The sequence below is a fragment of the Eretmochelys imbricata genome, chromosome 6 (genome assembly GCF_965152235.1).
Source record: "Eretmochelys imbricata isolate rEreImb1 chromosome 6, rEreImb1.hap1, whole genome shotgun sequence".
In the NCBI taxonomy this organism is placed as follows: domain Eukaryota; kingdom Metazoa; phylum Chordata; order Testudines; family Cheloniidae; genus Eretmochelys; species Eretmochelys imbricata.
In genome coordinates this window covers 92300859-92314900 of record NC_135577.1, presented here as the reverse complement: position 1 = coordinate 92314900, position 14042 = coordinate 92300859, and the positions used below count along the sequence as shown (strand labels likewise).

At 52.8% G+C, this 14042-nt stretch overlaps 1 protein-coding gene across 3 annotated transcripts in view; it reads right to left on the bottom strand.

Moving 5' to 3' along the window:
• TMEM63C (transmembrane protein 63C) overlaps nt 1–14042 on the bottom strand; it is a 77394-nt gene that overhangs the window by 8714 nt on the left and 54638 nt on the right. For all 3 annotated transcript variants that reach the window (XM_077819188.1, XM_077819186.1, XM_077819189.1), the window contains 12 exons: nt 10424–10511; nt 8750–8787; nt 7596–7738; nt 7116–7167; nt 6315–6423; nt 5705–5778; nt 5142–5222; nt 4386–4506; nt 2797–2930; nt 2114–2236; nt 1390–1543; nt 701–807 (listed from right to left, as the gene is read on the bottom strand). In XM_077819188.1, coding sequence (XP_077675314.1) covers nt 701–807; nt 1390–1543; nt 2114–2236; nt 2797–2930; nt 4386–4506; nt 5142–5222; nt 5705–5778; nt 6315–6423; nt 7116–7167; nt 7596–7738; nt 8750–8787; nt 10424–10511 — 1224 coding nt within the window. The remainder of the gene's footprint in view (nt 1–700; nt 808–1389; nt 1544–2113; nt 2237–2796; nt 2931–4385; nt 4507–5141; nt 5223–5704; nt 5779–6314; nt 6424–7115; nt 7168–7595; nt 7739–8749; nt 8788–10423; nt 10512–14042) is intronic.

Here is a 14042-nt window from a genome sequence, read left to right as displayed (position 1 = left end):
AATGGAAGGAGCATGGCTGGGGACAATGGGTGGCTTGGGCCACCTGCAGGGGGTGCTGCTGAGTGGGGCATTGTGACGGGAGCGGAGGGGGAACGCAGCTGGACAACCACAGCTGGGTTGCTGCTTGAGGCCATGGGGAGGCATTAGTGCAGCCCGGGGCAGGTTTAAAGCGAGGGGCATAGATAAAGGGAGAAGAGAGGGGACTACAGGACGTTCATCAAGTGGGGCAGCTTTGACCCCCCACCCTGGTAGCAGGTCATTTTTAAAAAGGTGGGCGCTTGCACCTCCATCCTCACAGGCACGGGAACGACTGCGCTGGGAGCCATTCGGCCTCGCTTGCCCTGGAAATTCAGAGCCTGTTTGGAACAGAGCCGAGAGCACTGAAGCATTTGTGTGTGCAGACGCCAGGTGCCTGCTGACCAGCGGAGGCGGGAGCAAGCAGCATGGCACCTAGCACAGTGCCCTGACTAGGGCAGACGAGGGCAGAGGCAGCCATCTCCCAGGGCACGGAACTGTCTCCTCAGGGAGGGACTGGACAGCGCCCTGCGGAACAGACTGCAGGGACCAGTCCCTCCCTGACCCCTGCAGATGGACTAAATGGTACCGACTGGGGTTTTCATTCAGCTCCAGATCCTGAGTGATTCCGAGGGGGGAGGCAGGCCCCGGCGTGAAAGCTCAGAGTGCATAGGCTGTGAGTTACCTGGTCCAGTGTGACTCAAAGAAGGCGGAATAGTACACGACGAAGGGCAGGAACACAGAGAAGGCCCAGAGCAGCAGCGTGGGGAAGAACTGGGTGAGGACGGGATTCTGGGGAGGGGAGAGACCGGAGACAAGCTCAGGACCCTGCCTGGCTGGTGGGAGGCCCTTGGGACACTCGCTCCACTGCTGGAGGGGAGGCGAGGCTGAGGACAGAAGGCTTGACTGGGACAGAGAAAGCACCCAGGCCCCCGGCTACAGGTCACAGGTTACTGGGGAGGAAGGGGCTGGATTAATGGCAGCTCTGGAGCAGCCCAGCACTTGGTGAAGTCTGTAATGGTGCCCCCCCCACCTCCATTGTTTTGGCACACTCATAAAGCTGCCCTGCCTCACTGGCTCCCTATGCCCCCCAGGCAGTGACCCCATACCCTGGGAGGGGCACACATAACCCCACACAGAGAGACAGGACCTGAGGATGCCTCCATCAGGGACATGTGGCTGCCAACCATGTGGGCTCTCCCTTTCTGCCTGCCAAGAAGACACCCATCCCACTCATGGAGAGTGCAGAGAAGAGGCATGCCCTGCTCGTCTCGGACAGCACACACCCGCCCCTCCTCAGGCAAGCTCGGAGATGGGTAACCTCCCAGGTGGGTCCCTGAGTCCAGCAGACAGAGCCCCGCAGGAATCGGCTACCTTGAGGCTCTCCACCGGCCGCGTCACGTTGAACATGTCTATGGTGTTGACGACGATGGCAGGTGTGGTGAGGAAGAAGAGGAGGATGAAGAGGCAGAAATTGAGGAGCACAAATCGCACCCACCATGATGTGCCACGGACAGATAAATTCTCCCTATGAGAGAACAGAGTATCCAGCAGTTGGAGCACAGGGAAAGGCACAGCGGTGCGGGTGGCTGGGGTGTCCCTCTTGGTACCCGGCAGGGAAGGGGCTCTCCCCACTTCAGCAGCCTGACCCCTGGCTCTCATGCTCACTCTGCCCTATACCTCCCCCGCCACCCCCCCCACGTAGACCCCATCCTTTACGATTATTCCAGGGCTTCTGCTTTTGGGTTTCCTGCTATTAGTCCCCATCCCACCCCATCTCAACACAACTGTCCCCTGCACTGTCCAACCTGGAACTGGGGGCATCCCCAGGGACCAGGAGGACCAGCACAATGGAATCTCTGTGCCCCCTGCAAAGGGCTCTGGATTCACCAATGCCAGAGAAAGCCCAGGAGACTTCGTTTTCCCCTCCCTTGCCTGGCCTAGCTGAGACTTGCAACCTCGCTGCATTGGTGTCACAGCTCAGGCCTCGCAGAGGCAAATTCTCAGTCCTTAGCACTCCCACAGGTCTGGGAGAATTAAACCCTTGGATCCACCTCATGCCCTGGTGCCCCCTCCTTCCAGCTGTGTGGGGATTTACCAGATGATGTCACTGGGGGCGGGGGCATAGCGGACGCCCCAGCTGTGGGACTTTACCACCGTGGTCACGGAGGATTGCTGTGGGTGCCTGCGGCAGTGGATGCGGCTGTAATCCTTCAAAATCCTACAGGAGAGAGGAGGAAGAGGAGACCTTGGCTCACGGGACAGATTCCTGCTCCCATATATGAGAAGAGCTGGGGGGAGCGGGGGGAAAGGGTTCAGGATCTCTGCCACCCTAAACATTCTTCCCACAATCATAGGCTGTGGCCTTCTGCCAAACTCAGAGGTCATTTCCTCTGCTGATATGATGGGCAGAGTCCAAATGAGACTAAACAATCATTTGGGTTTAGCTTACTGAAAATCAGAGTCCATGCAGAACCATGGAAATACTCAGAGCGTCCCTTGATGGCCTCAAAGCACCAGGGCCACTGACGGTGGGCACCCCTGCTGGCTCTGAAGCAGGAACGGACTAACCATTCTTGGTCCCAAACCCAGCAGGGGAAAGTGCTAGAGAAGCCGAAGCTGCTTGTTATTTTTATATTTACACCCCAGAGCTGTGTGAATTTCAGGTTCATTTCCCATGGGGAGGGGGTAATGTGCAGGGGAAAGTTATTTTCAGGCTGCCCAGAGGGCCGTTCTAGCTAGCAGGGCCTCGGCCTGGCTCTTGTTGAGCCTGGCACTCACACTGCTGTCATCCTCTCATCCTGGAAAGTGACGAAGGCCATGTCAAGACGCTTGAGCGTAATGCGGTTGCGCTCAGCATTGAACTCATCGGTCAGTTTCTCCTCCAGCTCCCCATAGTACTGCTCAGCATCCACCTGCAAAGGGAGAGGAAAGATCACTTTAAAAGGAGCTCTCCTCCCAGAGAGATGGGGACTCACCTCCCAGCAGACCACTGGAGATGAAATCTGGGGGCTGCCACATCAACACCTGGACTGGCAGTCATGGAGCAAACTACCAGTGGGAATGAGAGGAGCTGGTTTTGTATGTCCAGGCTCCTCCCTCACCCATGTGAGGGAAATAAGGATTCCAGGAGGGAGTTGGGGCCTGTGGTCCAAGCTAGGGCAGAAGATGCATTGATGCAGGATTTAAGGAGACAGCGTTTGGGAACATCCTAAAGCTGAAACTCCCACCACCATGAGTATGTTTAACCCCAGCATCACCCCTCGCTGGGATAAAGGACATTGACTGAGGGCATCTGGCCCCCACCTTGTCCACCTTCACCTTAAGAAACAGCAGCAGAACCAGGGGGCATTGAACCCTTAGATCACTACGGCCTCCTCCTTCAGATCGCTCCTCTGGACTCACCCCAGGTGTGGTGCCTATGAGACACCAGCCAGTGAACGATGCAAGGGGCACATAGGGAGAGCTGGCCCTTACACTGCGTAACTGTCAGGAAAGAACCTGAAAATGCACCTATGGATTTTAAACCTGACTCTATCTGATTGTATCCCTCTCCCAATGTCCTTCAGGTGTTCCCTGTCTCGTTAGGCCCGCCCCCTGAACGAAGCTGCTCTGTGTGGGCAGGTCTATGCTGGTGCACACAGTGGTCTGCCAGTGAGGAGCAACTTGCAGGATCGGGGGCTTTGAGTGTCACAGCCTATGTTTTTCTGTGGGCACGTACAGCACCTAGCACAACGGGACCCTGATACTGATCGTGGCCTTTGTATACTGCAGGAAGAAATATTAAGAAGCAGTGTTCAACAGCTGACAAATGCTAACCCAGGATGCACAGCTGCAGTGAGTCAGCCATGGCGGGGTGTGAAAGTGAGAGTAAGCGTGCGTCATTCCACTCTCTCCAGGAAGACACACTGCTTGCAAAAGAACAACACTAAGGTCTGTGTCAAGGAGACAGCTGTCTGCGTTGGAATAACAGCTGCAAGTGACAGTTTGTGCCCGTAGAGGGCAGTAGCAGGCGAGTGTTTCCTAAATGCACAATTCAGGTTCCGGTGAGCGCGCGTGCATGCCTGGCTGCCAATTAAACCCACTGATTCTGTGGGTCGTTTGTTGATCTGTGGAAACCTCCCTCTTGCCCTGAGAGTTCCCCTGGCCCATCTCAGCCAGTGTGAGATGCTGGGGCTCATTCTCCTGAGCCTCCATCCTCCAGTATGCATGGTGGGAAGGAGACTGGGGAACAGCACCGTTCAGTGGCTGTCACAGAAGCAGAGCAGTGCGGGGAGGGGAAGCTGTAAGAGAATCTCTGATCAGGTGCCTGGGGGTCGCTGGGGGCGAGTGTTATCCGGCCCCCCACCCCCACCCCTCCGATCTCCTACCTGCTCGAAGCCGCAGCTGCGGCAGCAGAAGATGCGGGCGCAAGGGTGAGTTTTGATCATGATTTTCCCCTCTTTCTGTGCCTTGGTGGTGAAGTAAAGTCGTCCCTTCATTGCCTTGCGCCTGCCAGGAATGGGACCGGAGAGGACACTTCATGAGGCCTCCCAGAAAAGAAAGCAGCTCCCCTAATTTGTTGGAAAGGAGCCTTTTTTCCATATACACCCAGATGCTCCCTTTGTCTTCCAGAACATGCCGCCTACAGCACACCAGGCCAGAATACCCCATACGTACCATGGTGGACAGGGACAGAGGAGGAAGCCTCATATGCCCATCCTGCTGGGCACGCTCCTCCTGGCATGGGGGCCTGGTGCCATGCCAACACTAGGAGGGGACAGTGCTCACTAGCACTAGAGAGACCTAAGGTACCCCAGGCACAGCCTGCCAGACAGGCAAGGCCACCAGGAACCTCAAATAAAGAAGCCTCAAATGCCAAGGGAGGCCAAGGCATGAGATTTCTCCCCACCATCACCTGGGACTCCTGAGGCCATGTGGGCAATGTGGGGGTGCTCCCCCGGCTTATAGGACTGTTCTTTTACAGGGTAAAGTAGATCCAGGCAGGATGACGGCTCCAGAAAGCCTGCAGAGGCAGTGTGCATACAGACTCTTGAGTCCATCTGTGGGTGATGTGCAGGCATCACGGGATAGCTCCATGGGACTCCTAAGGAGTTCAAGGCACCAAGGCCCCAGGGCAGACTCACCTCTCTCCATCCAGCTTCATCAGCTTGCGAACATCAAAGCAGAACTGGACGTTGGTGACGGTACAGCTGGGATAGGCCTCGCTGGGGGGCACATATGCAGACAGACATGTGAGACTCTCCCCTCCAGGAGACTGAAGAGACTCAAACCACTCGCTTCTCCCAGCCCCACTGGCTCCTCATCCCCAGCTCCTCAAGGAAGGGAGAGCTGGGATTGCAGAGGGGGACAGCCTTCTATCCCCAGGCACTTACCAACCCCCAGGAGGTGAGTCTTCCTGGGCAATGTTGGATGAGAAGAGGAAGGATAACTGCATTTTCTATACCTGCCTTTGCCATGGCAGCCAGCAGGGGGCAGAACCACTGTCTTCATTACCTGAGACCTTTGGCTGCTGGCACCATCACCTGCTTTCCACACTGATGTTCCTCTAATGTTTTCTCCCTTCCTCCAGACCATGGGCATCCCGACCTGCCTCCCTCCAGTGAGTCATCAAGAATCAGCAGAACCAGGGGCAGGGAAGCTCATAGAGATGGGCACAGATCAAGCAGCTGCCTGCGGTTCTACTCACTGAAAATGCTTGATGAGAAGGGAGGAGTCTGTGATCTCCTTGGGAATCCGGGTGACCATCAGTGTCCGGGCGACCTGGGAGAGGAGAAGAAGAGCTGAGACAAAGGGATTGGGGAGCAAAACCATGCTCTGTCTGGCATTCACAACACTCCTGCCTCTGCAGCACCTCCCATTCTCCCTGGAAGGAAGGTCAGTATAATCTCTTCCATTGCACAGACGGACAAAAATGATGCACAGAGACTGGTACAAGATCATCCTGTGAATTGGTGGCAAAGCTGGGATAGAATCCAGGAGTCCTGATTCCCAGTCCCCAGCCAGCTCACTATAACCCCTCTAAGAGGTAGGAACAGAACCAGGAGTCCTGACTTCTAATTCCAGGCTCTAATTACTCAAGCATACACCCTCCCAGTGCTGGGAATAGCCTCTGACTCCCAGGCCCCTGCTGTAACCACTAGACCCTACCACCTCTTACACCGCTTGGACGTGGGTTGAGCTCAGTCCCTCGATAGCAGCACAAACAAGTTTCAACTTGATTGGGCAAAGGACAAGTAAAGTTGTGCAGGGTCCCCCCTTGGGTTGGGAGGGGCAGAAGAGGACTGGGGGCAGCTTACCTTCTCATCTTCCTTGTATTCGAGCTGGACAGAGTGATGAGCCATACAGAGGATGGTGATAATGAAATAGATGAGAGCGAAGATACTATGCAGCCACAGGAGACGGTCTCTGGCAAGAAAAAGGAACAGATCTGCATCCTAACAAAGCAGAACCCCTACTGGAGATCAGTCAAACCCACTGCAGTCCCGCCCTCCCCTCCACCTGGAGGGCAAGCTATCTGCCCATCACGGTGCAAACCAAAAGCACATAGCGTCCATGCTCATAGCTGCTGCAGTCCCAGCCTCTTCCAGCACAAGGTGCTGTAAGGAATGGGTGCAGAAGGGTGAGCTGCTGGAAGTTCAGTTATTGCAGTCCTAGCCTCTTCCATAGGGAGCACCAGAGGGAATGCTGCAGGAGCACTAGCTGAGCTGCTGGAGGAATGAGGCAGGAGAACTTGTAAACTCAAGCTGCTCCAGACCAAACCCATCCCAGCAGGAGGTGCTGTACTGAATGGGGTAGGAATGCTGGCTGGGGAGGTGCTAGCTCCAAGCTACGGCAGTTCCAGCAGGAGGTGCTATAGTGCATGGTGTAGGAGTGCTGGCTCCCATCTCTTCTTGGACAGCTGTCCATGTCTGGCCATCAGGTGCTCACACGTCTTTGCAGTGCATCAGACATGGGGATCTTTATGAATCATGTAAAAGTAAACCCTGTCCCTGGACCCAGGGGCCAGTCCCCACACTGCTGATGGTCTAACCCTGTGCCCCTGGCAGACATCCCCTCAAGCGGCAGAGAGTGCGGCTGCAAGTGTGGGGGGAACGTACTGTGTTGGGACGTTGGTGATGGTCGTCCGGCCAAAATGAGCTGGACTGCTTCCTGGAAGAGAAGAGGGGAAGCATGGAGGTCATGGGAGTGCCACGCATCTCAAGCAGTTCAGGCCCAGAATACAAACAGCTCCCCCGTGACAGATGCCTGGGTCCCCTCCTGGCTCCTTCCTCTCTGCTACTTCCCTGGGGTTTCTCCTGGCCTCCTCCTGCAAGCCCCAAAGCTTCTCTGGTCTCTCCCATTTCCTATACTCCACAGCTGGCCACCAACCCACACCCCGTGGGGCCAATCTCCCAGGCATGACCCCCTGCACTGGACCAATTTTCCGGGCACCACACCTTATCCAGAATTCCACCTTCCCAGCTAACTGACAGCGTCATCATTCCCCCATCCGGCTTGGTGCATGATGCCCACCCATGTGCTGTGGAGATCTGTGCCCTGCCACTGGGATCAACCAGTGGGCTTGGAGAATTACCTACCCAAGAGGTCCCCAGAGAAGTTGACAGGCAGGATGACGGCCACAGAGAGCACACAGACGATCATGACCAGCACCAGGATGTGGCGCTGGAAAGAGAGGTAGGTGGTGGCGTCGATCCCACACTTGCTCTGAAGCTCCTCATCCCTTACCGATACAGAGGCGGATGGTGTGTTAGTGCAGGTGATGTGAGATAGCCCCTCCCTGCTCAGGGGGCATGGCCCCCCCACTCTCCAGTGGAAAGCACCAGCCCCAAATACTGCAGGGCTCAAACTCAGGCCATCCCTCCTGAGAGCACATAAGGGATTCAGGAGGAGAGTGCTCCAAGTCTCTCCCTGGAGGATGGCATTCTGGCACCTGTGGAATGGGACATCTGGGACGTCTAGAGGGTTGCAGACTGGTCCCCAAGGGAAGGGCTGGGAGGGAGCCCCATCATTTGGGACATTTAACCTGGGCTTGGACAAAGCCCTGGAACATACACTGAAAGGAACAATCCTGCACTAGCCCCTGGAGGCACCTAATTGGACGTCTCCATCTCTAACTCCCACACAATAGGATGTCCCTAACATTCCATGTACCGGATCCCTGGATGGACACAAGAAGGGATGGTGATCTCCCAGCATTTGGAGAGTCCAGCCAGTGAATCACCAACAAATCTGGATGCTTTCCTGAACTAGCCAACTCTGCTAAATGAGAGGTGGGAAGCCCCTGTGTCTGGTCTCTCTCAGGGGAGTTCCAGCCCATTCTGATCCCCACTGGCCCTGAGAACAGACTTTTGGGCAGTGCTTCACTCTTTGGGACCTGATCAGAACCAAGGGCACCACAAAAATGAGGGTGGGAGGGGAGAAGTCTGTCAAACTTTTTCTGAACTTCAGGTATGTTGTGGGCCTCCTGAATGCCCCTCAGGGTGGGAGGGAAGCACTCACCAGAACCAGGGCAGAGGGGAGATGGGACAGCGCAAAAGGGAGAGCAGGGTGTAATGAACAAAAAACCCATATTTCCCTCCCCCTCCAGGGGAGGTGCTTTCTGATCAAGGGATGCCAAGCAGATACAGCAGCACCGGGATATTCACTGGTGATGGTGTCTTGGATACATGGAAAGGCAGAGGGAGGCCAGTTAGCTGCCATCCAATGCAGACAGGAAAGGACATGTACTTACTTCATTTGGTAGATGGAAATGAGCCAGGAGCAGAATCCCTGGAAGGTAAGATAAATAGGATCAGCTGGTTGAGAGCAAACCAAGGTACCAGAAGTGGAATGTGGCCTCAGAGTGCTTCACATTGCGGGGAACCAGGGAGCAGCCGTGCAGTCATTGTGGCCAAGGGGGTCAGTCGGGGGCTGGCCACAAGGCAACTATTGCTAAACTAACAGAGCTGCTGATCTGCACTCAGTGACCAGCTCTGACACCACAACTAGTGTCAATGAGGACAGAACATGGAGGTGATCACCTCTGTTTTTCTGAAAATGCCACAGGACCTTTAGCATCCAGGTAGCAGCCAGCTGAGAGAGGCTAAGGGACTGGAGAAGACGTACGAGGAGAGCAGAGAGGAGCCGACAGATAAATGCACCGGGTCACATTCCTTCTGGGGGAAATCGCTGGGCATGAATCTGGCTAGCACTGCCTAGAACAAAGATGACTCTGGGGGGACATGATCACAGCCTACAGAAGCCATCAGGGTGACAGTACAAGTGAATGAAGGGAATTATTAATGCTCTCAGGAGATGGAAGGACAAGAAGGGATGGCCCTGAAGTGATGGAAGAAAATGTCTAGGCTGGAGATTAGGGAATTTGTCTTCACAGCAAGAGCAGCCAGGGCAGAGGCTAGGTCAGGCAAGCCCCATCACTGCAGAGATCTGGGAGCAGGTTTGAGAAGTATGGTAGGTGGGGATGACAGGGGCTTGAATCCTGCAGAATCCAAGGACAGACTCAAGCAGTGTTCCTTCGCACTGGCTGGCATGGCAGACCTCAGCTCCAGGGCTCCTCTGAAGGACAGGTCCTTCGACAGCACAGCAGTCCCCTTCCAAGGACTTCACAAGGGCATTAGCCCTGGGGAGGAGCTTACCTCCCTGGGGCAATTCGCCCTCTGCAGGATACAGGCCACTCCCATGGGCTTTCATTTGACTTGACCCCATGAAATGTACGTCCCCCCCTCCACCCAATGACAAGTGAACAGGGTCACGAATCAGAGGGAAACAGGAGAATTCCCAGTAAACGGCCAAGACCTGCTGTGGAGAAGAAGAGGCGATGCCAGGAATGTCACCAGAGCCATGGCCAAAGCCACTTTTGGGGATCATCTTTTTGTTAGCCAGATCTTAAATCTTTCTGTATGACAAGCATGCTGAGAGAGCGAGAGCAGGGCAATGGAGAGATGGAGGAGAGGGAATGAGAGAGAGACAAGCTGCATCTACCCTGGGAAATGTAGGAAAATCTTCCATGTAAGGAGTACTGACATAGACAGTACTCAGGAGTTTCTACCACCGTGTTGTCTAACCCTGTTGGGAACGGATCTAGAAGACACAATGGCAAAAGCACCAGTGTGCTGTCTACTCTAACACTCCCACTGCTACCACCAACAATAGATCCCCTGGTGCTAGAGCAATGGGGTGGGGTGGGGATTTCCCAAACACTAACACTCACTGTAAGAGAATTAGAATACTGCTGCTTCCCAGGAAAACAAAGAGCAGCTCCTGGCTCCACCATTGGTTCATATTAAACAGGAAACTTCAGACTGGTGACCTAATCTAATTTTAAACCTGGGCTCCCTGTAGTAAAGAGAGCTCCTCTTTGCACAGGATGGAACTAATTTCCCTCCCACATCCCACTAAGACTCACCACATCTTTGTTATCGATATCCGGTGGGCTGGTCTCCGACGGAGATTTCTCCTTCTCGCTCTGCTCCCCGTAGAACAGCGATGTCAAGCTTCCGGGCAGAGGGAAGAGGAGAGAGAGGGCAAGAAAGGGGGCACAGGATGGAGAGAAGGGGAGAGAAAGAAGAGAGGGAATGAGGGAGAAACACAAGAGAGGGAGCGAGAAGGACAGGGAAAAAACCCAGGATTCTGATCAGACCCACTTCAAAGTGACATTTTCCCCCACAGCAAGCGACCCCCTTCTGAGAAATCAGCCAAGCCAGGACATCACTTGTGCATTTCTAGCCCAGCAGCTGGGAAATTTTTTTAGCTCAATAGCTGCATGGAGTCAGCTCTCTCATCAGACAGTTTGTTAAGAAGGTGAATCAGCAGGTGGCAAAAGGATTCTATACATGCAGCAACTGCACCCCAAGAACGTGCCTCCCGCAACAGTTTCCCCCCAGGAAATAACTGCATCTCCCCTGTGAATGGCACAGATTCAGTTTCACGGAAACAGTGATTACACACACACAGCCATTGTCTAGGACATATTGAACTGTATCGATGCCCACAGCATACAGGAGAAATGAGACACCAAGTCAGTCAATAATGATAATACTGTAACAAATTGGCATATGTGTGTCTGTCTGTCTATGCATGCAGTCACTGCCCTCTGCACAGCAGAATCAGACCTGTTTCACTGTGGGCCATAGTCCCTATAGTGCTGTCAGCTAATGGAGAGTCACCTTTAGCTCAAGTGCTAGGGCTCTATGCTTTTGGAGTGGGAGTATCCGAGTTCTCTCCTTGCTCATGCTGTTAAGTACTCAATGGCCATGGATTTGTTATGATATAATAACACTCTGTCCTCTAGCTCCATTTGTTCAAGGTTCTCTTTATGGTTCATAAACACTGCTCACGCTTCACAAAACCCATGTGAGGTCACTACCTTCAGGACAAGTTAAAGGAGGCTCTTCAGAACCAGGGTCAGTGTGGGGAAGACATTAACTATTCAACACTTCTCCCTGTACTGGCTCCTTCCCAGGAAAATCCCCTTTGGTTTACACTTGGGACTCCCTAGAAGTAATGAAGAGGGAATATCCCGCCAGATCAAAGTAAAAACAAGATCCCACTAGTGCATGAGGCTCCATTGTCTGGTTGTTTCCCTGCTTCTCTTCTGTTATCGCAAATACTTTGGTTAAAGAAGAGTTCTCCACTCTTTTCTCCAGTGAGGTCATAACTCCATGTTTGTGACATCATCACGGCAGTGACTGCAACATTACTAATTCACCACTGTGACATCACTTGCACTATCCTGGTAGAAGAGAAACAGCTTGGGGAGAGACAAACTCTTAAAGGGACAGTATCAAGTCATTTGTGCTGGAATTTAGATTGTGTGAGAAAAATATTTTTCAAAACTTAATAATAAAATTACAATAATACAGTAATACCTAACTTTTAGATAGTGCTTTTCATCAGTAGATTTCAAAGTGCTTTCCGAATGAGGTCAATGTCAATATTCTTATTAACAGCAAGGTTTCCATTAACTGAATGAAAAAACATTTTTGTTTAGCTTTAAAGCCTTCCTGGCAGTTTAGCCATGGGCTAGTGCCTGGTGACTAGCAAGGGAAAGTGTCAAGAATGAGGAAGTGAAAGTGATCTGGCTAATGTCACTGCACAGGAGGAGTGAAATTCAGGGTGTAAAGCAAATAGGAGATTACTGGGGAAAAGTGACTTGGACTTTTACAGTTCTGTCAGTTTTAAACATGCCATGTGACATTCTAATATCATATTTTTAACCATGTCTGCTGGTTTAAATCTTGACTGTCCCTTTAATCTCTCCAACAAGTGAAAACATCACTGACACATTTCCAGATTTAGAACCAAAGCCAGCGCTTGAGAAAAATCAAAGAAACCTGAGGCTCAGAAGAAGATTCTGGAAAGAATTCCCTAGAGCCAGCCCCATATCTCTCAGAGACACCCTTTCCTACCCCCCTCCAGAAATAACAGCCGTGGGAAAGAAAGAGGAACTGCTGCAGGGGTGGGGAGTAGGATGGCTGGGAGGTGCTGAGGAACACGGCATCTGTGGGGAGGATGCCTGATATTTTGGTCTGGTTTCATGTTGCCAGCCAAAGCAGGTTTGGACTTGTAAATGGGGAACAACATCTCTCAGAATCCAGACATTCTTTTAATCAATACCAAGTATAGGGTCTGATTTATTTTTTTTTATTGCGATGATCACATATTTCTCATGAGTCCTGTCCTAAGGCCCAGCTGGGTTCTAAACGCCTGGAAATCTGCAGGCCAGGAGAATGCTAATGTCTCCTCCACCCAAACAGACTAGTGCACCAGGAAACCCTCACTGCTGTACCAGAAACACATAGCACTCTCTCCCCTCCTGCTGCCAGCCCCACACTCTGTGCTGAGGCAGTCTCCTGCCCCTTTGGTGGCTCCAACCCCTGTGGGAAAGCAGCTGCTGTTTCTCTTTCTTTCGCAGGAAGGCATTTTTCTTGTCACCAAAACCACAATCACCAGATCACCATTGTCATTACTCGTAGGAATTCCATGTGCTTGGAGGGATTCGGCTGGTTCAGAAGTGGGGGAGAGGGGAGAGACGAGACAATTAGAAGTATCAGAAACCATCCAGGAGACTATATCATTCCCTGCTTATCCTCCCAGTTTTATCTCCCCAGTTAACTATCACCCGCCAGCCTGCAGCCCATTGCACCTGCATTCCCCCCACATGCTCATCCCCACTCAGCTCCACCTCAGACTACGAGTAAGATAATGACAACAACATGCCAGGTGCCATGAATCCCCTAATCATCACCTACCACCCACACCTTCAGCTCTATTTCTAAACAACCCTCCCCACCCCCACACCCATCCTCTCATCCCGAGCAATCCAAACCCACACCTCTAAACTCCCGTTTCCCCTCCTCTCCCATCCTGATAATAAAAGTTACTGATGCATTGCTTTAGGACCATGCTGTGTAATTAACATACTAGTTTAGCAGGAGGAATGCACCTAGCAGGGATAGGTGGTAGATAAGAAAAGGGTTTGTTTATGGGCTAAGGTTTCTGATGCACGAGGGCAACATGCTTTGCTAAAAGGTATATAACCTTTGTATAATCTGTATTCGGGGTCCCCTCCTGACTAGCAGGGGGGCACCACGCTCGAGCGTAATAAACTTAGTGTTTTTTGGAAACTCTGCAGTTGTGGACTTTGTTCATGTGCCTCAGCCTAGATTCGAACTGTGCGTGACCTATCAGGTATAATTCGCAGCAGTTTTGTGCGCGTCCTATGAGGTATAATTCATAACATATCGTAGCACACAGATTTCATTCAGATACATGCTCTGCACCCCTCTGACACTTGCGCCCTCTTTGCAGAAGGCCAGAGCATTAAGCCACATGCCAGCATTTAGCTAGTTCCATAACCCTCAAGGACCCCTGTGCTGACGATAGTCTCCAGTCAAAAGGCCCGATCCTTCTCCCAATGCCATCAGTAGCTGTTCAGCAGGCATCGGATCAGGTCCTCAGGGAGCCTTGGCAACCCTGGTCAGGACCTTTCACCAAGGGATGGTGCAACTGCTGAGAGGGAGGTG